General features: G+C 43.1%; 1 protein-coding gene across 18 annotated transcripts in view; it reads right to left on the bottom strand.

Annotated features, from left to right (window-relative positions):
• Positions 1-26,190, bottom strand: part of KCNMA1 (potassium calcium-activated channel subfamily M alpha 1) — a 696,711-nt gene that overhangs the window by 340,211 nt on the left and 330,310 nt on the right. For all 18 annotated transcript variants that reach the window (XM_054689909.1, XM_054689921.1, XM_054689920.1 and 15 more), the window contains one exon: positions 8,324-8,385. In XM_054689909.1, the coding sequence (XP_054545884.1) occupies positions 8,324-8,385 (62 nt within the window). The remainder of the gene's footprint in view (positions 1-8,323; positions 8,386-26,190) is intronic.

The raw sequence follows: 26,190 nt of genomic DNA, 5'->3' as shown, positions 1-26,190 counted from the left end.
TTTCGGTCTCCTCAACTCAGTCTCCCCAAAGCCAAAACTCTGGGTATCTTTTCAGCTTTACAACCTTCTGCACTTCATATTAGCAATGTTCGTATTAGTAATTGATAGTAAGTATCAGCCTTGCACCTTCTCACTTGTTACCATGTTTTATTACCTCATTTTTCAGACGTTAATATCTAGACTTAAATTTAAATACCTTAATGGAAAAGGTCTAGTCTTATACATAGTATTTGATCCCTAAATACCTATCAAAATATCTTGCACAAAGTTGGTACTGTTAACTGATTGGCATCTTGAAGGGCATCAGTACAAGGCTCACAGCCTCATCTCTGTTGTTGTGATGAAGCTGGTGGCCAATCCTCCCATGCTGTGCTTTCCTATTAATTTACAGGTGGGACTACTTTGTCCCTTACATACACACTCACAAAAAAGCACACACACACACACACTTCCTTCTCCAAAATTCTGTGAACAGTGACATAAGCTTCCAAAAGTCCCAAGAGCATCCTTGCTACAAGGATTTCTATTTTTATACCACAAATGACTCATCAGCAACCAGGGGTCTCCCCAAAGCTACAATTTGTCAGGCTGTCAGGAACAAGGGCAAGGGGAATAAAGGCAAAGGCAGAGTATCTAATCCAGTCTGTAGCCCAGAGACCCCACAAGGAAGCTGTGTGGTGGACACCACTCCCCAGCACAACAGTGGCTTAAGCATGAGCTCTGCTCTTGTGTTTGGATTAAACTGTTCTGAGCTATAACCTTTCCCTCCAGACGGCTCCTACCCTGATCTCTGTCTAGGCAGTTCTTGGCTGTGACTTTAGGTGGAGGACCAGGGCTGCACAAGGGAGAGAAGACCCAGACTCTTGGGATGAAACACAAGCTAACTGCAGAAGACATAAACATGACCTGGGCCTGAAAGGGAATGCATTTTCATCATTGGTCCTGAAACAATCATTTATTTTCAAAGCAGCGAGCAGGTTAAAACAGTGTGAGAGAATGCAAAGTATTCCTTTTAAATTCTGGAGAATGGTGAGAAGAAATAATTCATTCTAATTTTGGAGGGTAGAATAGATATGGAGTTACAGACAGAATTATCAGGGTGTTTTCATCAGAGAAACAAATGAGCAATTGGGCAAAATGTCCTCAAAAGTTACGCATAACAAATGCCGAACAGGACAAGTTAAATTTCCACAACAAAGCTGAAGGCTTACCTCCCACACTGAAATAGTACACAGAGAAAAAAAAGTAGCAAGATCATAAAATCAAGCAACTCAAGGCCCCCTGTTGCCAATGGGCTAAACTAATTCCAAGCACCCACTGGCTGGGTTAGATATTTTGCACCTGAAATTATCTCTGCTCTTTTCCATGACCCTAAAATATTCTCCCCATACGCCAGCCTGAAACTCCAGACTGCCTTAAAAAGTTACTATATGCTTCCCTATTGGATGGGTAATTTTCACTGTCACATTTTTATTTTTCCTTGGTATTTCTACTAAGTAAAGAGATAAGTTGAAAAGGGTCTGGACGGGGAAAGAAATACTCCCACCTCGCTCTAATTCTACTCCTGGCTACCTAGGTGACCTTGAGCAGGTCAATCAACCCTCATTCCAGGATAAGGATGCTAAGGCTCAGGGCAAAGTGGCATCAAATGACACCACTTAGCCTCTTCATGTTCACATCTGAATCCCTTCAAGCTCTATCTAGCATGACCTTCTAAAGGCTTCCTTCCTAGCATACCTGGAAGGTCTAGTTCTACCCTATCTCCCCTTCTAACATAGCTTCTGTTTTTTTTTTCCAAAAAGAAGCATTTCTCTGGATGCTTCCAGATGCTGTCACAATGGTACCCATGTATCACCCGCACAATGAGGTAAGTGAGGAAGCCAAGAGCAGCTCACCAAAGCGAAAGGTAGAAAGAGGAAGAGTGCTGACCCTTTGGGCATATTCTCCACCTGTCTTCGACCCCAGGTTTGTACCTGGCTGGGAAAAGAATGGCAATTTGCAAAACTACATGAGGTAAGATGGTTGAGAAAGGTTGCTCCCATGTCAGAGACCGCAGGTTTCCATGAAAGGTTAAGTTCTGAAAGGGGACAAGGACTTCCCATTGGAAGTTATTTACAGCCTCTTTGCCCCAAGGCATCGCCTCTTCCCCCACTGCTCCTGGGCTCAGCTCCCCCACCATCTGACATTCCATTCTTTCAACAGCTGCTGGCTCTCCTGTTATGCTCCCTTCACAGATGTGCAGGGCTGTTCTGAACACCCTGCCCTTGAACTTTCCCTACCCATAATTTTCCAAACTAAAGCCTGGCAATAAAAACGTCAGCGAGGGATGGAGAAAATTGGGGGGAGTATTTAAAAAAGAAAAAAAGGGAATTGAGAGCTGCTTTACACACACAGTCATTTGTGTTCACTTCAACAAAGGTTAAGTGCAGGTTATGAATTCTCAAAAGGGCATGCGGCAGAGAGCTGGAACAGATTTCTCAGCACACTATGGAGAAAGATCTGGTTCCCTAAAGAAGCTGGGCATAGAGTAAACAGTGAGCTTCCTTCTCTGTGCCACCAGATGCCCAGCTGTTCGTGCTACAGGACAGGGAGTGTGCTAATGGTGACAGTGGAAGTAGCATTCACTGTACTTTATAGTGGGCAACGCACTGTCCGAGGGTTGCACTAATCTTTGCTGGCTGTGCCAGGGGCCCACTAAAAGGTGGCTACATTGGAGGTGCTGTTGGTGCACAATACCTGTGTGCACAAGCACTAAGAATAAGATTGGAGGATGAGGTTGGATATTTTATCTCATTCCAAAGACCTTCATAGAAATCTCTTCTTGGCACAACTTCCCTAAAGCCCATTAGTTAGATACTAACTTTCTAGGCGTGTTAGTTCGGAAGCGCACTTGCAACACAAAGCAAGACTAGAACAAATTAAACTCTGTAACTTGCTAACGAGATAAAGAATCTATCTAATGGGGAAGCAGGGCCTCTTATCCTGTCATTATCTACTTTAGCCTGCCAAATAACAGGCACAGACAACCAGGTAAGGATGAAAGGGCAAAGTTCTTTCTCAGAAAGAATCCTTTAAGTGGGAGAAGCCCTTGAAAAGCAATCACCTCCCTTGTTATTTGCTAACTGTACCCTATTCCATCATAACATAAGCCACTCCACTGAGAAAGAAGAGAAGAGGATCTTATTAAATGACCCAAGGGCCAAAGTGACATCAAGGAACACAGATCTCACGGAAATGTCTCACATGTCCCCTCTCATAGGGACAAAGCCTGTGACCCATGCCTAGTAAGCAATGCTGACCTGCAGATGTGGTCCCAAAGGTGAGAAATAGGGAGCTGGAGGACACAAAGAAAACAAGACAGATGAGTTAACAGGATGAGCTAAGCAACCTCTCATGCTCACATCTCAATAAACTCGCTCAGTCACTTCCATAGCCTGAATTTTCAGTTCTTGACATTTGGAAGAGAGGTTCTTCGAGTTGTCCTGGATTCAAGTCCTGGCTCCTCTACTTATCAGCTATGTATTTGGGGGCAAATATTGCAATCTTACCCTCCTCGTTTGTAAAGTGGGAGCAGAAAATCCTAACCTATTAAGTTGTTAAGAGAATTTGATGAGATTACTTGTGTTACTTATTTGAAAGTGTTTGGTTCTATACTTGGCACAGTGCACATGTTTATGGAATGTTAGTTTCCTCCAAGCACCTGCCCTTCTCTTCCCCTCTTCTAAGTTGAGGGATGAGAGTTCTACTAGGTGAAGATTGGGGCTGGTAAATATTTGGGCAACTGCACAGTAAAGTGAGAGCTCTGGGTATCCCCATTATATCTTTCATTTGGTCAATCTCTATTGCAATCTTAAGAGTCATTTTCCTGAGACAGACCTAACCATAAGCAATGTTACCGTGTGGAAAATATTCAGCATTATCACAATGATGATGTTTCAAATGAATGAATGAATATAAAATCTGAATACAAAGATAAAATTTCAAAGATGGGGGAAGTCCATTTTTTAAATCATAACACCACTACTACCCTGGAATTGGACTCTTGGAAAGATGTCCAAAATTCTTGTACTAGTCCCTCCTCCTTACTAATGTCCATAACTCCCTAACAGCACTGCTGATCTGATACCAGAAGCCCAGAGCAAAGGAAGGCAATAGCAGCAGGTACTCCCACTGTGTACCAGTCATTTTGAAGCAGATAAAGTCATTAAGAAAAATTTTAACAATGTATAACCTTTAAGCTTTACTCTACTAACAGCAGGTAGCTTGCCTTTCAGAGACATGAGCCTGCACTGAAGTCACCCGTGAGCAGGACTCGACCTTCATTTTCAGTATACGCAGTATTAAATATTCATGGTCCACGTAACTGTAGCATAAGAAGCAGCAGAGTTTAAACATGAATCAAAGGAATAAATATCTTCACACATGTGAGTCATCCTTTCCCAGAATGCCCCTGGAGAAAATGCAAATACCTAGGGCCCTGAGCTTCCAACTTTCTTTTGACATTCTAGAAGCAGCTGGAACTGCTGCATTATGCAATCCATGAATCCTGCCCTGACTCTGATAAGTGAGGTCCCACCTCCTCCCCTTATCTATTAGAGAAAAATTACTGTTCTATGTCAAAGCAAGGAATTAGACAGTGATGCAACCAGCCATGGGGCCATTATCACTCACAGGGCATCAAGAGGCACTTTGGACCTGGTTGTCATTTTTTAAAAATCTTTGCTTCACAGAGTATCCAAGTGTGGGGGAGTTGGCATAGCCATTGAGAGCCATCAGAACTAGGAGTGAGTGCTTTTAAAAAGAATAAAAAAGAAATAGAGTTATTTTAGACAATACCTGATAGTGAAGTTCATGGAAGATCTTCAGGGGAGAGGCAATACTGAGAATGGTGGCTCCATGTTTTCTGAGCCTATTCAGGAACTGATGTATCCCTATCCAAAGACTTGGTGGAACGTCTTGCTCTGCTTGGGTGTTTCTAGAGAGTCTACTGCTGGGATGGCCAAGCATCACTTTAACACAGTTTAATGTTATTTTCTTTGGTTTTTAACTCCAGCAGTTGTGAGGACAATTTGTCCTGCTAAATAGTAATCACTTGAGGCCATCCGAGTGACTATCCTATAGTCATCACTCTAAGAAAATTAAGACCCAAAGATGAGCTTCTCAAACCCTCGAATGGAAAATAAAACTGCTCAGGCATTTATGTTGACCTAACAATGGGGGGTGGGGGAACAGATAGACAGGTGAGGACATCTTTGGAAATGACTGACCCACTGCCCTCTGCATAATGAAATGAGTTTTGAAAGGTTAAATAGATTAATCCACCAATCATGGCATTTACCTGAACTGACTTCCCCACTTGCTGATACACAGAAGTAGAATAACCTCTTGGGTGACTTGTGAGCTCAAAACACCTGAATGGGCCTGCTGTGACCCTGAGACAACAGAGCTCACCACTGGCGTCTGCTGATAACTGATTTGCATTCCTCACTCAGGTCAAAGGAGTGGGTGCAGAGAGTATCATATCTTGAACTTGTGCTGCTAAAACATTATGACCAGTTGGGAGAGTCCAGATCTGGTTAAAATTCACCAGGACAAGTCATTTCCAGGACAATGCCCATTTAAGTTCACACAAAGGAAAACCTATAGAGTTTGGGTTTATTTATTAGAAGGTATAAATACTAATTAAAATTTATCTGAAGAATACTGAGCACTTTTTTTCCAGGATGAGGATTTGACATAACTTCTAAGAGAACTTTCAAGCTCTCTTTCTAAGATGTCCAGATGGCCACCCAATCATAACTGTGTAAAACCCATGACAGTTTTGGACAGAAAGGATGAGTTTTAAGAATTCCAATTCTGTTTTCTTCCCCCCTTTCCATTTGCATCTTCTGTATGGACAGAACTTTTTTATCTAGTACATCATGCTTGATTATATTCATCTAATGGACTATTTTTTAATAGATTTCTGGGAATCTATGGGTTATCACAAAGGTTAACTTTATATATTCTACTTTCATTCTTCTTCTTATTTAAACAGAACAACTTGTATTGCCTTTCCCTGGAAAATGGTGGATTTCTTGGTATTGACTATGGTGATTGGTCACCCATAGGACAGAACCTTGGGATAAGGTTTCAACACCAAATGAAATAATGCAAATGAAAAGTAGAAAGAGCTACATAAATAAACATAAGCTCCTCTTACAAACAAAGTCTTGCTAGGTCAAACCACAAGTTGAGTGACAGAAAAGAAAGACCGAGACTAGGACGAGGCTTGAAGAGTCCCCAGGGAAATGAAGACAGTCTTGGTCCTAGGATTATTAGCATTTTGCTCAGCTGAGAATGGGACTGAAGGTCCATCCTTGGAACAGACTCTTTGCAAGTCCATAAAAGAAACCAGAGAGGACCCCCAGTGCTGGCTTCCCCAAGGCTTAGCAGAATCTTAACTAAATCCAGAGGACATTGAGATGGTGCAGGCATCCAGGGAGGAGGATCTTGCCTGGGGGGTTCCAGCCTTTTCCATTCTCTCACATGAAGTCAAGAACACTGGCACTTACAGAACAAAATTGCCTCATAGAAGACACTGTAAAAAAGGACACAATTCAAATCCATCTAACAAGAATATTTTATTTCTGAAAAATACAGAGGAGCAAAAGGGATGGGGATGGTATGGGAAAGAAGACACTGATGCATCTGTCCTTCTAACCGATCACCAAACTCACCTCCATATGAGGCTTGCTCTGGCTGAGGCACGTGGATTACATGCCTGAACCTATTTCCTGAGCCCCAGAATGGACTTGGCAGTATAGGCACCTGAGACATCTGGGAACATTCTCACTCCTGGGGAAAGAATGGAGAAATAAGACTCAGGACTTCAGCTCTTTGGTTCAATTCAAATATGGTCCAGAATAATTAAGAGGAGATATTTAAAAGGGGCTTACCTTCAATGACATGCCAATTGGAGTTTTCCAAACTTTAAAAGCTCTTCTTTTTCTTGGCCAGGAAGGGCTGATGGAGGAGAGTGTGGCAGCTTGTCTCCTGGGGGACTTTCAATGACCCTCCACCTGAGACAGGTGAGGGCAGCTCAGCCTTGTGCATGGCGACAATTCTGAGGACTTGACAGCCTCAGAGGTGGCTGATTCCCGGAGACAGGTGATTAGAGAAGATGTTTCTTTATTCTCCCTGACATGACATTTTGGCCTTAGTACCAAATGCACACAAATCCTTTGGCTGACAACCAGATGGCTGGGAGAAATTCAGTGTTTAGGTGTGCATGAAATTACCACCATCCTGAGGCACAGAAAAAAGCTGAAGGCTCAGAATTCAGGCACATCAGGGTCTGAGCCAAAGGAGACACCAAATAGTTTTCCAGGGATAAAACTCTATTATCCAGTCATATGTGGGCTAGAGTTCAAGGAGTTAAAAACACTCTCACAGTGGACAGTGCCAGCAAAAGGCTCAAGGCCATTACCCAGTTGTCAAGTTCATGTCCCACAGAAAGGTAAGTCAGACCAGCCCAGCTCTGAGTTTCCCAGATACTGTCAGGTTCAAATTTGTAATAGATTAGCTGAATAAATGATGTGTCCAGGGTGACACCTGCAGGGACCAGGGCAGAACTGGCTGTCATCCACCAGTTCTGCTCAGTGTTCTCTTCTGCCTCCTATGAAGTCTTCACCATCTGTCCCACAGACCCCACCCCAAGCTCACCCTCAAGGCCCAGGTCACTCAGTTGGCACCCAAGGGATCTGCAGGAGTGTCCACTCTAGGAATTCCAGACGGCCTCTACCTCTGTGAGTCATCATGGGCTCCTCCTCCCACCTCCTTACCATCACAAGCATCAAGTGAACAGGCTTCGGGTGAATAATTGGTTGGCCAGTGTAAAGTATAGCATCATACTATTCTCTGATAAGATTAAAGCATTCAAAACCCTAGTGGGAACAGGACCCTACAAACACAGCAACAGAGCTTCATCAGCAGGACACTCCAACCCACTGAGAGGCTGCAAATTCACATCAAAGCCCTCTTAACCTCTTGACATCTTGCCTGCAAATGCTTCATCAAGACACAGCTATTTATAAATTAATAACACCTTGCAAAAAGTCTTGACCTCAGACACCTCTCCCTCCTATGCCAGCAAAATCAAAGTAGCCTTCCTTGTGAGAATTTGTTTTGCCATTCAGAAAACCAGCACAGAAGAGCCCAGCCTGCCTCTACGGCTTCCACACTCTGGAGGCCTTTGCAAAGGCTGGTGTTAAAGTAAGTTGATCAATTGAAGGTTCAGGATTGTTTTGGATAAGAGAGTAAGATGATATATTTGCATACTCACTTTGAAGAATCTATGAAGTATATTACAAGTGCACCAATGCTGAGAGCAAAGACTAAGACAACCTGTAAAAGAAGAGAAAAATGCCATCACTTAGATGCTGAACACGGGGCAGTCGGTTTATCTTTTGGACACATGCAGCAGCAGCTCAGAAACAGTGGCAACGGCTTTTTGGGATCTGCTGGAAATCTCACCTCCTAGCTTCCCCACAAACTACCCACTACCCCAACATGTGTGCTTCTTACCTTACAGAGGGCAGCAACCTCGCTGCTGGCCAATAGGGGTCAGGACAGACTTTTGTATCCTGTGGTAGGAGATTTTTTATCTGGCCCAGTTTTCTCCAGGTCCAGTTTCTTTACTACTGAAGTTAACACACCTCAGTGAGAAAACTGGCTACAAATTGAGGGTGATACAATTTTTTGGATTTTATGTAACCTAGGGACCAAAGGAACTCATATGCAGGAATATCCAACAGTTTTATTGAGGTATAACTTTCATACCTAAACTTTGCCCATTTCAGTGTACAATTCAATCAATGACGTTGAGTAAATTTACCAAGTGGCAAAATTTTCACGATAATCTAGTTTCAGAATATATTCATCATTCCACTGAGGTCTCTTTTGTCCTTTAACAGCTAACCCCTGTTCCTACCCCCGTCCTCAAGAACCACTGATTTCTTTCTGTCTCCATGAAAGTATTATCATTTTAAAAGCACTAATTTGTTATTTTGTACAAACATCACTCTGTGTGTGTGTGTGTGTGTGTGTGTGTGTGGTTATAACACTTCTCAAGTTTTTGGGAAACAGTTTAGGTGTAGGAAGTAAAAATAGGAAATGCACTAGGCCAGTAATACGACAATTCTTACTCTTCATTACACTCTTCACTCAGCATTAATCACCACTGATAGAAAAGACAGTTTTGGCATTCCTTCAAAGGGTACCTGTCACACTAAAGTCCATCAAATAAACATGGAATGCATAGCAAATCAGGCTGATACTGACACTTCTGTCTTCACTCAATATTCTAATTTGCTTATTTAATCTTTGACAGAGGAGACTTGTAGCGCAACTCAAAGAATGTTCAAAATTTTAAAAAGACACTAAGTCAACAATTAAGCTTGAGAACAAAAAGTAAGGACTAGCACTAGACACAATGCCAGGGATTGTGGTACAAATACCTTTTAGACATGTTCCTATCCTAAACAGACTGCAGGCTGACAGGTGTTAGAAGTGTCACCTCTTCAGAGCACTGCAGAGTGACATTCCGCTGGCACTGGCTGGGGGATAGAGTTGATTCCTGATGTATGTAGAGACTAGGCATGATCAAGCTCTGAGTGTGTATGTGTGTGTGTGTGTGTGTATATGTAACAGAGTGTAAATTGTGCATTGTGTGTCTATGCTAAAGCGGCTGACAGAAAATGAAAGCCATGACAGATATTCATTTAAAACACTGCAAAACTCCATGAAGCTACTGGACAAGGGTGACAGATTACAGAGGAAGCAACAGATGGTGAAAACAACTGGACTCTGTGAAAGGAAGGCTATGCAGTTTCACAGCACCTGACAAACTCTCCTTACAAAAGTGTCAAAATAATACATCACTGGAGCTCATTTTATTTTTCTCTTTTATTTTAAAAACTAAAACGTGCTCTACTAAAGCCAAGGAAACTCCTGTAATCAGTTGACAATAAACATTCACCCACTGCTAAGTCCCCTGTCAGGTCACCTGGGTCTCTCTCCACTCACACATTCACTCATTCATTGCTACATCCCAGACAAAAACACAAACAGATCTCTGTTTTTTCTTCTATTATCTGAATGGGCAGCAAAACAAAAAGCTTAAGATTAATGTTGATCTCTGCTATTTCTGACATACAGGCAGTTAAATCCTAGCCCTGACCTCATTCTCAAAATGCTGCCAAGAGAAGGGATGTGCAGGCCTCCCTGGTGGTGCAAGGAGTTAAGACACAACCTATGAAGCTAACCACAGCCAATACAGCACGAGTTCGATCCCCAGCCTGCCAGGGAGCAATCCACATGGTGTAGCAGACCTCTCCTGACTCGCCCACTGCTCCCCTCAGCAGTGTATTTCAGTCAGTCTGCCTGTTCTGCTCCCCACTCTGTCTCTGGTGAATTCTCTTATCCCCTACACCTCTGGCCTGTACCCCAACTCTTGTACGCATAAAAATAAAAAATAAATCTTTAAAGAGAGAGAGAGAGAAGGGCTGTGTCAGAACAGAGGGGAAGGACCTCTTCTTCATTCATAAACACTGGGGCTGAGACTAATCTCAGTCAGTTTGGCTCAGGGCGTGAGTGTAAGTGGTGAGCTACTAGGGAAGCTCTCTGTGTTAGCTTACACCATTAAAAGCTGGAGCGAAGATGGGATAGAGGGAAAAGGAAAGGTGAGGAGGGAAGAAGGAGGGGAGAAAGGAAAGAGCAAAAGAAAGAAGTTCCAGCAAATGGCATCTACATCATTCTGAAACAAAGTCAAAATCTAAGCTCCCGTGCAACCACCATGATTTCCAGCACCGGGTGGCCAGACAAAGTAGCTGATATTAATTTGTCCCAGATGTCTCCACTTGGCCTCTGTGATGGGGAATAATGTGCAGCTTATTTAAACAAATCAGTCAGTGACAGGAGGGAAGGAATCCTACTGTCTTTAAGAGACAAACTCAAATATCAGCATCTCGCTGGTAGGGTATGAGAGGGAAGAAAACCAGAAGAAAAATGATCCCAGAAACTGTACGATCTGAGGAGAGGACCTATGTGTGGGTACACGTGTTCAACAGGGAGACTTTTCTCCCAATAAGGTACCAGGTGTCCAAACTCTGCCCCCACTTACCCACAGACAACCCCCACCTTACCACCAGGCCTGAAATGATCAGTGGGGAGAGGATCTGCTTTCCAGTACTGTGGCAGGCGATTTTCAAATTTGCTAAATGGTTCTTTATCATGTCAGACATGATTACATTGTCAACCATCCAGGTGCTGCAGAAAATGAATCAACCCTTCACAAGTAGGAATCCAACAGAGATCCATCTGTCTCTCTCTCTCTCTCTCTCTCTCTCTCTCTCACACACACACACACACACACACACCCCTCTGTTTTCTATCTCTGACAGATCCCCCACATTTGAGAACCCTACTCTAAGTATGTGGAAATTCAGTCCAGCTAAATATAAGATTAGATTTCAGCTTAGATGGTAATATATTATAGAGCATTTCCAAATAATTACCTAAGTTTTTCTTTCACATCTGCTATGCATAATGTCCTAGGCAAAACAAAAGGAAGACGTCTACTTGGAGTCACCAAATATACTCCTTTGTAGAATAAGCACAACATAGATGAATCCTATGTGACTATGAAGTTAGTACTCCATTGTATGGTATAGGTGTGGCCAACATATGATATTGACCATGTGGAATATATTTAAATGGAGAAGGAGGAGTAAGAGAAGTGTAGGCACAATGAGGCTCTTGTTTTAATATCCTCTTTGTTCTCGAAGTGTCTCTTCTTCCCATGTTTAGGGCTAATCTCATACGCCCACAGTGAAGGGAGGGTCACCAGGAGTCCTCCTCTATGCTTCCTGTCCCAAGAACAGAAGACACTGAATCCTGAGGAAGCATGGTGAGATGAGAAAAGTACAATACCTGCAACAGGTAAACACTTGCCCTCCAGCAGCTGAGTCATAGAACAACCCTACAACAACCAAACACTTTCAAAGCACTGTCCCAAAGAAGAGACAGTGAACACAGTCCAACATACAGGACAACATGAGCACCCCCTCTGCATGCATACTGTGTTCACTTTCACTCGAGCCTGTCCAGTCTTTCGTTCTCCCTTCTCCATCATCAAATCACCTTGGCTACCGCACGTGGTGCTAATTGCCTTATTCTTAAGTTTACTGAAAACACCCATCTGCCGTGTGGCGATACTGAGTACCGCGTGATATTTACAGAGTGCCAGATTCCTTAAAACAAAAGTGATTTGATAAATGTTACTGGAACAATGGTGCTCGTGAGTCATCTATTTTCAACATTCTAAGATAAAACATGACATGTGCTTGCCCAGAAGAATGCCAGGAACACAGACACAGGGGGAGACGTGCAGACACAGATGCACACATAGTATTAATAAACTTCTATCCCGACACCAGCAGTCTGGGGATAAATAGAGTGGGAGGGGAAATTCACAGCCATCTTAGTAATGGACATTGCAGCAGGCCCTGAAGATCTTTCACAGGTCTCAGGGTGATCGTGCTATCTGAGGGGCACCTCGGGACCCCCAAACTTGCATGCTCTGAAGAGATTCTGCCATCTGTCACATAAAGACAAGGCACACTCTTAGGGTGAAAGATCGTTAATAGAATGACTGTGCATAGAGAGGGAAGAAGAGAAAGGACATGGTTTCCCAATGAAACACCCAAAGTTACCCAGCCCCTGAGGGTAAATGTCCAGACAAACAGGGTTGGCCCAAAGTGGGGCCACTGAACCCCAAAAGCTTGCCACAAGTCTAAGGTACCTTCTGGTGAGGGAACATAGGAAAAGGGCAAAAGGGGCCAGACAAGTCTGGGACAAAAGCAGCAAAATTAAAGTACAAATCAAGATAAAGTCTGCCTTTCTGAGTCTCCCCACATATCACTCACCCAGGTGTCCCTTCCAGTGTCTCTACCTGCCTTGACACCATAAATGTCCTCCAAGTTCCCCAAGTCTCTGATGCAAGTCCAAAACTGAGAAGCAAGGAGGCCCTTCTACCTCACCTCACATGTCTCTCTCCAAGGGTCTCCTCTCCTGTGCTTCCTTCCCTATGTCTCTCATGTGTTCCACAGCTTTCCCTTGCTACTCAGATCCACCCTCATTAGGTGGGTCAGGGAACACCCAACATGCCCTTTTTATGGTAATGCTTCTGTTACAATCATAAAAATGTTTTTTAAAACATTTATTTATTTATGCATACAAGAACTGGAGTGTAGGCCAGAGGTGCAGGGAGGGGGTGAGAGGATTCACCAGAGACAGAGTGGGGAGCAGAACAGGCAGACTGAGTGAAATACACTGCTGAGGGGAGCAGCGGGCAAGATAGAACAGTCTGCTGCACTATGTGGGTTGCTCCCTGGCAAGGCCAGAGATTAAACTCGTGCTGCATTGGCTGGCGATAGCTTAATAGTGCTGTCTTTAAACCCTGCACCACCAAGGAGGCCCACAATCATAAAAATATTAAAGCACAGAATATCCCCTCACGTCACTGGAGCTCCTTGCAAAAAAAACACCCAGTGATATGAAGACAAGAGTGAAGTGAATCAGGAAATGTGGCTCTTCAGAGATGTTACGGGTTGTAGAACTGTTAAGGGGAAAGGATGTTCTGAGCTAATCCCATACAGGCTTTGTGGACCCCACCCCACTGCAGACCAAAGTCATCAAGACATTGGAAAAAACAAATCCCGTCACCACCAAAGGGAAGGTGGCTGGGACCTGAGGGTAGAGTTAAGCAGCCAGGTTGGGTATAAAAACCGTAGAATTCATGTTGTCGGAGGTAGGCCTGAATGCTTTCAATTGCCACGTGAGGCTGCCAGACCCTTACATATGGATTTGGAGCAGATTCTCACAAAGGTGGGTACCACCAGAACCCTATCACCTGAGAAGCGTTCCTTAAAAAACAGATGCACTGTCCCTACTTGGGACCACAAAACTGCGAGGGAAGGAAGCAAAGAGGGGAGAGACAGGGCATCTCTCTATTTTACAAGCTCCTCCAGTGAATTTGATGTGTGGCCAGGAATGGAAGTCACTGAATTAAAGTCATTAGGGGAAACCACTTAGCTCAAGTCAGAGATTAATTCACAAATGTCGCCTTAACAATTAGTCCATTAGAACATATGTATGAGGCCTGCAGGCTTTGAGAAACGTGCTAAGGAGTATTCTAAAAAGTACAGAGAGGAGGATAAATTAATTCTCTCCTGAACAGGTTTTACGCATTCTCCTCAGCTCACAGCAGAACACATGACCCTAATTAATGAGTCTGCACAGGTGGGCAGGGCCTAGCCAGCTGCTGGCAGCAGCGACCCCTCAGAAAATGGACATGTTTCCACATGTGATGCTGGAGGCTCATGACTTTTTCAAAGTGAGGGAAAATTGATATGTGATAAAACTCGCAATATGAGAACTCCCAAAGCAAAACAATCTGGGCACATTTGCTTAGGAGAGAGAATTTCATTCCAATATACAAATGATAACGTTTGGTCTGGTGAATTTAACAACTCCAACAGACATTTATTGAACTCCTATGCCCAAGGCCCAGAGGGAAAGAGTGTGAAATAGAAAACTAAAATAGCTGAGTCAGGTCTGGTCTTTGACCTCAACAAGCATGCAATCCAGAAGTTTAAATGATTTAGGAGTCCCTCATGACTGAGTAAATACTACACACACTTTGGGAGGTCGAACGAAGAAGGGGATAGAGAAGTCACACCACCACCACTGCAAACTTTCAGGGTGAAGAGAAAGGGAAGATGGAAAACCAAGCACGATGAGAGGGGGTTCTTGCCATTCTGTTCACCTTATGTCTCAGGGAAGGGCAGGTGCCAGGCCCATCGTAGGAAGGAAATGCGTGTTGGAGAGAACACAGGACTCCAGGCAGGAAATTCTGTCCCAATTAGCAGTAGACTCTTGAGCATGTCATGTGATGTGTCTGGGACTTAGCTTCCCAATCTGTGACATGGTGGGACTGGGGCAGAGGGTTATCAGGTGGACACTTGGATCGGTGACTGCATACAGTGAACGAACTTAAACCTCTTGGCTTGAAAAGGCAGCACTCTTTTAAGCCAACTGCATGCAAGTTTGTGCCTATTTATAATTCAGCAGGATGGCACAGTCATGTGTGCCACTAATCTGTGTCAGAGAGGCTTGTTTCTTCCATAAAATCACCAGCGGGAACTCCATGGATGCGCAGATTCATATTTGGTGCTTCCAGCAGCATAATCAATTGCTCATCCTCATGTCAACCCATGAAACTGAAACAAACCTAGAGGCAACACTGCCGGGCTCTCCCCAGGTCTGTGGCTGAGCTCTGCCGTAGCACAGGGATGGGTGATGGTCTAGCTCAGTCCTCCCCTTCTGCTTCAGTGATTCTTTGAAAAGCCCATGTTTCTCTAGGTTTCATCATAGAAATTCACACTTTGAGACTCAGTGTTTTCTTAAGGAGAAAAGAGAAGGTTGTATTTTTCCTTTTCGTCACAATCTGGCAGGCATTCTAGTATGTTTCTTCATCCCTAAACCATTAGTGGTTTTCAGAAGAAGATAGAATCTTGCCACCAAAAATGGTAATTTTGTTATCGTAAATAACAAAAGATTTGTACAGTACAAATCCAATGTTTTGACAGTGCCATTTAAACATCCAAAGGTCCCTTAAACCTCCAAGCTAACATCTGGTGCATCTCATGGAAGTACTTAACACAAAAATGCTGTAAACTGATTCACGAGCAACCAACTCTCTAAACAATGGTCTAAGTATAGATGTATTCAAAATGAAAGAAAAAAAAAAGAAAGATGTGCTTTCAGTAGTCGGCATTTACCATTATAGCATTAAAATAAAATACATGGGACTTTTAGATAGGAATAAAAACTGCTTTATTGAAATGAAAGGAAGCCTAGTAAAAATGCCTGATTTTGTGGGCATTAAATGTGATGCCTACAAAAATGCAATACAATAAGGACATACTCAGTGAAAAGTGGATTCGATTTTTAAGATACAATGTAAATTGGTCAGCACCCCCCACCCCCACCCCCCCCACTGCCTAAAATTGCTTCAAACGACATCCATAGCTTCCACAGCTCCAAATGACTTCAAATCCTTGACACAGCTGACAAGACCCTGGGACCTCTGCCCCTTTTCCTCCTCTCTGGCTTTCTCTCATTTTCTCTCCCTCACTGTCAGACTTCAATTCATGGAAATTTCAGTTCTTCTCACTTACCGTGTGTCTCCCTCCCCACCCATAAGCACTTTCTCCCCTTCTAGACTATTCATCCTTCAGATCTCAGCTCTTCTGTCACTTCCCCATCTGTGCAATGTGGGATGGGCCCCTGTCTGTACTTGGTAGCACTTAGCACAGGGGCAATTTTATATTTCTCTATGCAACCTATTTATAACTTCCCTCTTCTCTGCTGGACTTAAGTTCTGTGAAGACATGGTACATGTTTGTTTCTACTCATCACTAAACTCTCAGATGCTGTCTCAATAAATGCTTATTAAATAATTGAGTATTTGGAGAAAAGGCTGGAGATTGAGTTTGTAGACTGGAGCTGGTGAAAACAAAAAAGAGCTGGAAAGACAAGGACCCTCATTGAACCAGACTTTGGAATTTGAAATGCTAGACAGAGGTGAGGCGTAGCTCCAGGCGAGGGCAGGGTCCAAGGCTGATGTGGAATGGGGCTGAAGATCATCACACTTGAGGAGGTTGAGGGTCTAGGATGCACAGGGGCTAGCTAGAAGAATCACAGGCACAGACTCGCAGGCGATGGCTAAAGGCGAGGGTGAGAGCAGAGTCAAGGATGGAAGCCGTTGTTAAGTAGTAGAGGAGGCTGGTGGGAGGTAAAGACAGCATCAAGGAGAGGAGAGAGAGAGGAAGGATTCAGGTGCATGGCAGAAACCTAAAGAAAAAAAAATATTTTGGGCCTCCCTGGTTGAGCGCTGGGTTGCGAGGCTGCCACAGCCTCTGCAGCGCCGGTTCGATCCCCGGCCGCAGGGCAAGGGTCCCACATGGCGCGCAGACCTCTCCTGCTGCCCGCTGCTCCCCTCAGCAGTGTACTTTGGTCCTTCTGCCTATTCTGCTCCCTGCTCTGGCTCTGAATTCTCTCACCTTCCCGCACTTCTGACTGTACCCAGTGCTTGTATAAATAAATAAATAAATAAATAAATAAATAAATAAATAAATAAATAAATAAATCTTTAAAAAAAAAGGAGATTTTGCCCAAGGATGGAAGGGGCAATGAAGCGCCTGGACTATGAGGAAACAAACAATTTCCACCCACAGATGTGAAGGAAACTATACCTCTCAGAAAAACAGGTCAACTAAGGTGGTACATGTGGGGAACATTTTGTGAAGAAGTTGGGGATTTATATATCGATCAGGACTAGGGATCTGTGGAAACAGAGTGAATGAAGCACACGTCCTAAGGAAGTTAGACAGAAAATAATAAAAATATAAATGTATAATAACAGATGACTACCTAGGTAGGGATGTGTGTGCACACACACAGCAAGAACACAGAGATAAACTGATACTTTACTCATTATTCACAAATGCTGGCTCCCTGGCAGTATTTATCCACCAACTATTCTCAACAATGTGTCTCTGTCCATTTTGAAATTAGGTAATTTTTTAAAAGATTTATTTATTATTTATACAAGCACTGGCTACAGTCAGAGGCGCGGGAGGGTAAGAGAACCACCAGAGCCAGAGCGGAGAGTAGAACAGGCAGAGTGATGAAATACACTGCTGAGGGGAGCAGCGGGCGGCAGGAGAGGTCTGTGCGCCATGTGGGACCCTCACCCAGCGGCTGGGGATAGAACTAGCGCTGCAGAGGCTGCGGGCAGCTTCGCAACCCAGCGCTCAACCTCTGCGCCACCAGGGAGGCCCTGAAATTAGGTAATTTTAAGATGACTCTAGGTTAAAAAAAAAAAAAGGAAAACAATAGGGCTCTTTTGTAGTGTAAACTGCAAAGAACAACTTTATTGTTTATTGTTCTATATACAGGCATCTGCTGGTATAGAGACAAAGTAAGTACAAAATGGGCTTTGGGGAGAGGGCAGAAGGGAATTTGACTAATACAGATAGAAATAGAGGGTTTGATCTTCTCTCCTTTTTTATGACCCCCAAAGAAGAATCTGATACATAAATTATAAGCCGGTTGTCTAATTTTTTTTCCCTTCTGAGGGTTCGTGTTACTGTGAGTGTAGGTTAGGAGTTGTGTGGTGCTCTGCAGGTTACCGCGCCCCAGTTCCCCTGGGCATGCCATCTGTCTCACACCCTAGATTTTGTTGACCATGCTCACTCATTTTGCACAACTTACAAAGACAGAAGAGTTAATTGTGTTCATCTAAGGCCTCAATTTATTACAACTGAAATGATGGAGAGCAATGGTAACACTGAGTCAGAAAATTTTCCCTAAAACCTGCATCCTTCCTGAGAGGGAAGGTTTATTTAATGACAGTGAAATCTTACATCGTTGCATCATAAAACTTCAAAGGTTGATTTTTGCATATTTTTACCAACAGCATTAAAACTGATGGATAGGCCAGCTTGATAAAATCTTCCATTTGAGGTCTAAAGTTTGAAAGACCTTTCCTATCTAATTATTGAAAAATCCAGGGGAAAAAAAAAATCCATCTGCTGCTAGAGCTCCCAAGTTTGCAGCTAATGAGCTTTTTGAGAAGTTTTCTGGCTTAAGTGCATGTGGATTTGGCCAACTGAATTTTTAATTTAATTAGGTTTATAAAAGGAGAAAAGTTAAATAGCACTGTCAGGATACTAGTTGCCACTTACTGCCACCAGTGCTAAATTTGTGGTCATCTTTGCCCTACTTCTCAAATCTTGCCAGTTCTTCCAGTTTATTAAAGGTAAAATGGATTTGAAAACAGGAACTTAAATAGATACTTGAACACCTGAGGTCATAGTAGCTTTATCCAAAATAGCCCCAAAATGGAAGCAACTCATTAACAAACAGATAAACAAAATACGATAAATGCAAACAATGAAATATTATTCAGTCTTTCAAAGGAGGGAAATTTTGACACATACCATGACACAAATGAAGACATTATGCTAAGTGAACTAAACCAGTCAGCAAAAAAGGCAAATATTGCATGACTTCACTGCATGGGGTACCTAGGTAGTCAGCTCCTAGAGACAGAAGCAATTGGTGGTTTCCAGATGCCAGGATGGAGGAAGAACGAGATGTTTTCATGTCAATGGAGTTTCTGTTTAGATTGATTAAAAAATGCCTACAAGTGGACAGTGCTGCTTGCTGCAGAGCACTGTGAAAGCACTAAAGCCACTGAACTGTACACTTACAAGTGACTGAAATGGTAAATCATCTTCTGCATATTTTACCACAATAAAAAAAAAATGCAAGGCTAGTTCTCAGAAACTGCAAGGAGAATCCTGCAGTATATTTACATTTCAAAACTCAAACATAATCACCTTCTCAGAGGGATACTAATATCTCTCCTCTCACAGGCAGTGGGTGGCTCTGAGAAACTTGTATTACATGCAAGGGACTCGTGCCTCTCTGGGAGGTTTGATCTTACCACCTAGTGAGGTGGAATTGCTCCTTTAGTTTGCAGATTCTATTGCCACATAGCCACAGAGACCCCTCCCCCCTCCAGCTTCAAGTGTTACTGATGCACAAAAAGGGTATGCATTTCTTAGGGATCAGAAAGTATGCAGCAAAGATCTACTTTGTCTTTTGGTAACTGTAGCTAAAGTCCCAGAGAGGAAGGGAAGTTTTAAAAGTGTGCCCTTTACCATCAAAAATAAATAAATAAATATTGTGCCCTTGGTTTTCTAACCACTTTAAAACACATCACAGTTTTCTTAGAAGACAATGGAATAAACAAAGGCTATTTGAACTCCAGGTCTAAACCTCAAGGCCACGCTGCAGTAATGACTTGGTCACAACCCTTCAGTAGGTTCCTGGGGCCTTAAAGTCTCAGCTTAGTATTTCCATCATCAGACGTAGTGATTTCTCCACCAAAGATAATGCTTTTAGAAAGGATTATCAGCACATCCTAGAGAGCAGGGCCACCAAAAACCCTCAGAGTGAGGGGGGTTGACCCAAGATGATAAACAGTCATTCAACTGACAATAGGACGCTGACCAAGCTTCCCAATCAGTCACCTGCCCCACGCTGCACTTGGCCATGGAAGTGTCTGTTCACATGGTTGGTTCTGACAGGCTCCCATTATCTCTGTAGAACTGACTGCTGAACATAACCAATGGGTTCGCTTTGGCAAACACCATCCAGGATAAGAATGAAGCCAGCAAGCCCCCTCTGTTAAGGTTCACGGTGGGTTGAGATCTAAGTCTGCAAAGAAAAGGCATTAGCATGTCCACATCTGTCATTTCTTCCTCTTCCCCTCACCTTACAGAAAATGCATTTTCTTTTTATATTTAGTATTAAATTCTTTTTTTTTTTTTTAAAGATTTATTATTTTTATTGATTGATTGATTGATACATACAAGCACTGGGTACAGTTAGAAGCGCAGGAGGGAGAGAGAATTCACCAGAGCCAGAGCAGGGAGCAGAGCAGGCAGAAGGACCGAAGTACACTGCTGAGGGGAGCAGCGGGCGGCAGGAGAGGTCTGCGCGCCATGCGGGACCCTCCTCCCGAGGCCGGGGAGCAGCCGGGGACTGAACCGGCGTTGCAGAGACTGCCGGCAGCTTCCCAACCCAGCGCTCAACCGCTGCGCCACCGGGGAGGCCCTTAGTATTAAATTCTTAACCATTAAGCTACATTTCCCAAAGGAAGCAGAAAGCTTCACAAGCTAGCAGTCTTTACACTCAAAAATTCCCATTCCCACAGCCTGGGAAATCAGAAGGCAGGGTCAGCGTACAAACATCAACACAAGCAATTAATGATTGCCCAGAGCCAGGGCTGGGTGCCCCACCAAACACTCATCACTGCAAATTTAGAGATGTTGGAACACAACTCCAGCTGCGGACCCACTTCCTGCAAAGTCTCATGAATCTCCCTGCTACCCATGAGGATTAGAGGCTAATCACACTGCACAGGGGAACCAGAGCTTTAGTTTCCTGGAGACAGTGAGAAAATCACCAGCTCCACCTTCACTGGCACAAGACATTTTTTTGGGTTTTGTTCTTTTTTGTCTTAACTTCAGTGAATTTATTCTGCATTTAGCTATAGTTTCTTTCAAACAAATAAGATCATTTTCAATGTCAAGAAGGATGCAAATATGTGTCTTTCAGGCTCCCTTTTCTACAAGTTGATTTCATGAAAAGTAGAGTGTAGCTACAGGGTGACGTTCTTCCTGGAGCTCAGTCCTAAAGGTTCCTGTGGCGCTGGCCAAAGTTTTTGGAGTCCAAAGTTGTGGAGCACAAAGTTGCTTTTCACATCACCCCCAGATGTGGGGTGTGAACACTGGGAATATGAGCACGGGTAGGTAACACCAGCTTTTCTGCCACGCTCAGCCTCATACTTATTTGGAAAAGAGACAAGAGGGGACTCCCTGTGTATGAAATGCACTTGTCTTTTCAAGGCTATTGAAAAAGAGGAAGGGCACGTATCTGGTGTTCAGGATGGCTTCATAGGCCAGATCAGACATGCTGTTAGCACTTCAGAAAGGGAGGGGCCGGAAAATGTCAAAAGAATTTGTTTTATTTCCTATTTTTAAGATGTTCAACATAGTTATGAAGGACAAATCTGAACTGAGGTGCGCATCTGTAAAGCTTTTGATTGAGTTTCCCAAGTTTTCAATTTCTACAGCCATCACCTTCTCGGGGTCTGTGGTTCTATTAAGGTAATTTGGCCATGATTTCAACAAAGCCCCAGCCTGATCACTGGGTTCCCCTCCCCATTCATTCCATTAAAAGACCTTTAGGCACAAGAATTTATTCCTGTGAACTCTTTACTCCATTCTACATTTATCTACATCATTCATTCATTACACACAGCTGTTGAGTGCCCCCTATAGACTCAGGTGAGTTGGCAGGGTATACAGAACTGCTTTCTAGAACTTGAACTCTAGTTTGCCTTCTTGTGCAGAGCAATATGACAGATGCCAAGATAAGGCTTCCAGCATCAAAAATCTTTCAAGACATCGATGCCCTAACCTAAGCATGGTTCTAGAACTTCAGTGAGATTAGAGTTATCCATAGGACCCATTTAAATACATATTGCTGAACCCCATCTTTGAGATTCTGATCAGTAAGTCTGGGGGAGCCCAAGAATACTCATCTCTAACAAGTTCCAGGTGATATTGATGCTGCCGGGACCATATTTTGAGGATCAGCATCTTATACCATCATAAAATTTACAAAGTGTATCCTTCCAAAAGTCTGTCTTTTTTGAATGTAAATATAAAAAGATCTAAATTGGTTATTCTAGGTATGCACTATTTGAACAAAATTCCATTAAAATACCTATAAATTTTGAAGGCTTACAAAAGAGAGAAAATTGATAAGAATGCTATCTCAGAATATTATCCAAAATCATTTTCACAGTTTAGCTCTAGGACTAGATATTGCCAGCAAGATGTTTTTGGTCTTGTTTAATTAATTTGACACATCTTCTCCATAGAAAAGTACCCCCATGAATTTAGACATGATATCACTGTTGCTAATAAAATTATTAAAACACCCACTTTCAATATGTAGACTTTGATTTCTGAAGACATACTTTCACCCAGGATTATAAAACTTGTAACGGTGTATCTGAGGAAATGTCATCAAGACACTGTTTCCTTCATTCCAGGGAAGAAAATGATCACCTTCAAGGCTTCCAAGAACAAAGGAACCAAAGGTCAGGTCTCTGCCCATTTTCCCCAGACATGTCTAGGGCAGGGAGGACAGACCAAAGTCCTCTGTTCAAGCTCCAAACCCTGCAAGAAACCTCTGGCAGTAATTTGGCTTCCCTGTGTGACTGCACTGATCGACCCTCTTAAGAATGCTGGTTTTCTGGGCTGGTTCTCTCCAGAAACAACCACATTTGGCATCTAAATTTGTCATTCTAGATTTTGTCAATGCTACTTCAACTGCATAGGATGCGTGAACATTTTTTAAGCTTGACCACCCTCCCCCGCTTCCTTTTCCCTTCCCTGTTTGTTTCTATTGAAAAATCCAGTCATTCAGACACCAATGAGATGACAACACTTGGCCTTCCCTAACTACCTTCCCCCACTGCCGCGCCATTGAAAAGATGGAGAAACTGAGGCACAGGGAGCTTAAATCAGCTGAGCCTCAAATCCAGATGAGGCTCTCTGACTTTGTTCTTTTAATCTGGGACACCAAGCATTTCCTGAAATGGGGAGTTATTTGGCCTCCAGTGTGCCAGTATTACCCTCCCAGCACACTTCCCCAAGTGGAACTCTGAGGAGCTCCATCAACTTTCTCTGAGTTCCAAGGCTGGAAGATTTTCTTGGATACTAATGATGCCAACCCTCCAAAAAGTGGTAACCATTGGCCCCTCTTGTCCCCCAAGCCATAAGCCATCTTCTTGCCCATCTTCACAGAAATTGTCTATTCATTGCTTCATTATGTACATTTTTAGCATATTTCCTCTTACTGGAAAATTCTTCTATTTTTTTAAGATTTTATTTATTTTTGTGTAGAAGAACTGGGGTATAGGCCAGAGGTGCAGGGGGTTCCAGAGACAGAATGGGGAGCAGAATAGGCATATCTACTGAAATACATTACTAAGGGAAGCAGCAGGAGAAACAGGTGAGGTCTGCTGCTCCATATAGGGTTAGTTCCCTGGCCGGGGACTGAACTCAGGCTGTAAGGGTGCTAGCACTGAGACTTAACCCCTAGTCCTGGAAAATTCTTTTATTAAGTGCAGATATAACAGTGAGAATCATCCAACAATGGGATGAACATGCAGCACTGAACTCTCTGACCTGGGTGTGTCCAAGTGGAGGCAGGAGATCCTCTGTTTGGAATGCCATGGAAGGAATGCCACCTTAATAGGCCAAGTCTATATTGCTAGGGTGACTATATTTCCTAGTTTGCCTGATGTCTTGGAATAATTATTAAAAGCACCCCTTCATACTCTCAAAAGCGGTCTGTGTTGATAACAAAGAACACAGTCATCCAATTTAAGGTACACTGGAAGCCTCACAAAAACCTATTATCTCCTAACACATTGGCTACTAAATATCCAGAAGAAGATGGGAAAGTCCAGTTCTGAATTTGTAGCATTCTTATAGCCACTCCAAAAGAACTTCTTGTTCTCTGCTTAATAACCTGATATACTTGATGGAACAACAGGTGGTAAATGATGATATCCAGAACCTCCATATTTCTTAGAAACTGCCTTACTCTCCTCTCCCTACCACCTCCCTGGAATGCACACACTTAAGTTGACTATATAGTATAGAACAGTTTCTGAGAGGAACTGGTAGCTTTTCTATGACCTTTGTGGTACCTACATGATGGCATTGAACATGGCTGATAAGTTGTTTCTTTCTTTTTTTTTTTTTATGAAATGAGGCAAGTTCCAGTCTTTTCTTTTTTTTTTCTTTTTTTTTTAAGATTTTTTATTTATACAAGCACTGGGTACAGTCAGAAGCGCGGGAAGGTGAGAGAATTCACCAGAGCCAGAGCAGGAAGCAGAGCAGGCAGAAGGACCAAAGTACACTGCTGAGGGGAGCAGCGGGTGGCAGGAGAGGTCTGTGCGCCATGCAGGACCCTCCTCCAGTGGCTGGGGAGCAGCCAGGGATCGAACCAGCACTGCAGAGGCTGTGGGCAGCTTTGCAACCCAGCGCTCAACCGCTGCGCCTCCGGGGAGGCCCATGACTAATAAGTTGTTAAAGATGATGAGGGTTGATCCACTCCAACTGAGTCATTGATGTTGAAGAGGAAAATGGACCTTGAGATTTGGGATCAAAATCAGTCCATTCAGGCCAGATCTTGAGGCTTTTGGAAGTGTCATCTGCATTCTGGGGAAGGATCTGATACAAATTTGTCTCAAAATTAGTCTCCTGAAAAGAACAACCCAACCTCTGAGGGTTTGGGTCTGTGTCACATGTTAGAAGAAATTGATGAATTTCTAGAAGCTACAACTTACTGAGACTGAGTCATTAATAAATAGAAATCTGAACAGACCAGTAACAAGGAAGGAGATTGAAGCTGAAATCAAAAAGCAAAGTCCAGGGCCAGAGAACCAAACATATAAAGAAGAATTAACACCAATCCTTCTAAAACTCTTCTAGGAAATTAAAGAGGATGGGGACATCTGAACTCATTTAATGAGACCACCATTACCCTGATACCAAGTCAGGTAAAGACACTGGAGAAGAAAATTACAGGTCAGTATATCCAATGAACGCAGATGCAAAAATCCTCTACAGAATGCCAACAAATTGTCATCAACAACTTAGAAATGTTTTCCTATTTCTAAGGAAAACATTAGACTGAACAGGATGGACTGGAACACACCGCCACACAAGGTTGGCTCAATTTTAGTAGAGGGTGATTCTGCACTACTGCTATTTAAGTGGAGTGATTCACTGAACAGTAATAACTGAACCCAAGGCAATCCCAGGAGACACTGCACCGAAATAAACACATCCTAAGCATTTCATGGCAGAATCTCCCAGCAATCCTTAACCCGGGAGGAAGAGAATGACCTGAGGAGGCTTCGCCAAGTCACACATAATCTGCTTTCCCACTGCACAGAGGCAATGTCCCCCACCCCATATGACTCGTTAAAAAGCTGCCCTAGTTCTAAATAAAGCAGTGGTGGTCACCTCCTCCTCATCATTTCCAGAGCTTCTGGAAGACCTCTCTTGCCCTCTAAAAATCTCCTCCGCCAAGATTCTGAAATTTCACCATTAGAGGTTATTTTCTTTGAATTTCATAATAATCCTCTTTCTTGGCCCTTGTAATAAGCACAAAGTATAATGAATACATTCATAACTAAGTTGCTAATGATTCAATATATTGATACTGACATTATAGTGTGCCTGTGATCCACAGAGGCTGTTCGTTAAAAACATATTTCCAATATGTTTTTAAGTTTGAGGAACAACTCAAGAATCTGCATTTTCAATGTGCACACCACACACACCCCCATTCCCTTTAATTCTGACACATTTTGAGAAAGGCGTCCTTTTAATGCATCAGCTCCTTTCTGGGAAGGAAAACTTC

Source organism: Talpa occidentalis, unplaced genomic scaffold (genome assembly GCF_014898055.3).
Source record: "Talpa occidentalis isolate TD23 unplaced genomic scaffold, MPIMG_talOcc4v2.1 talOcc4.8, whole genome shotgun sequence".
NCBI lineage: Eukaryota > Metazoa > Chordata > Mammalia > Eulipotyphla > Talpidae > Talpa > Talpa occidentalis.
Note: the sequence above shows the minus strand (reverse complement) of the source record. Positions and strands in the feature narration are given on the sequence as shown.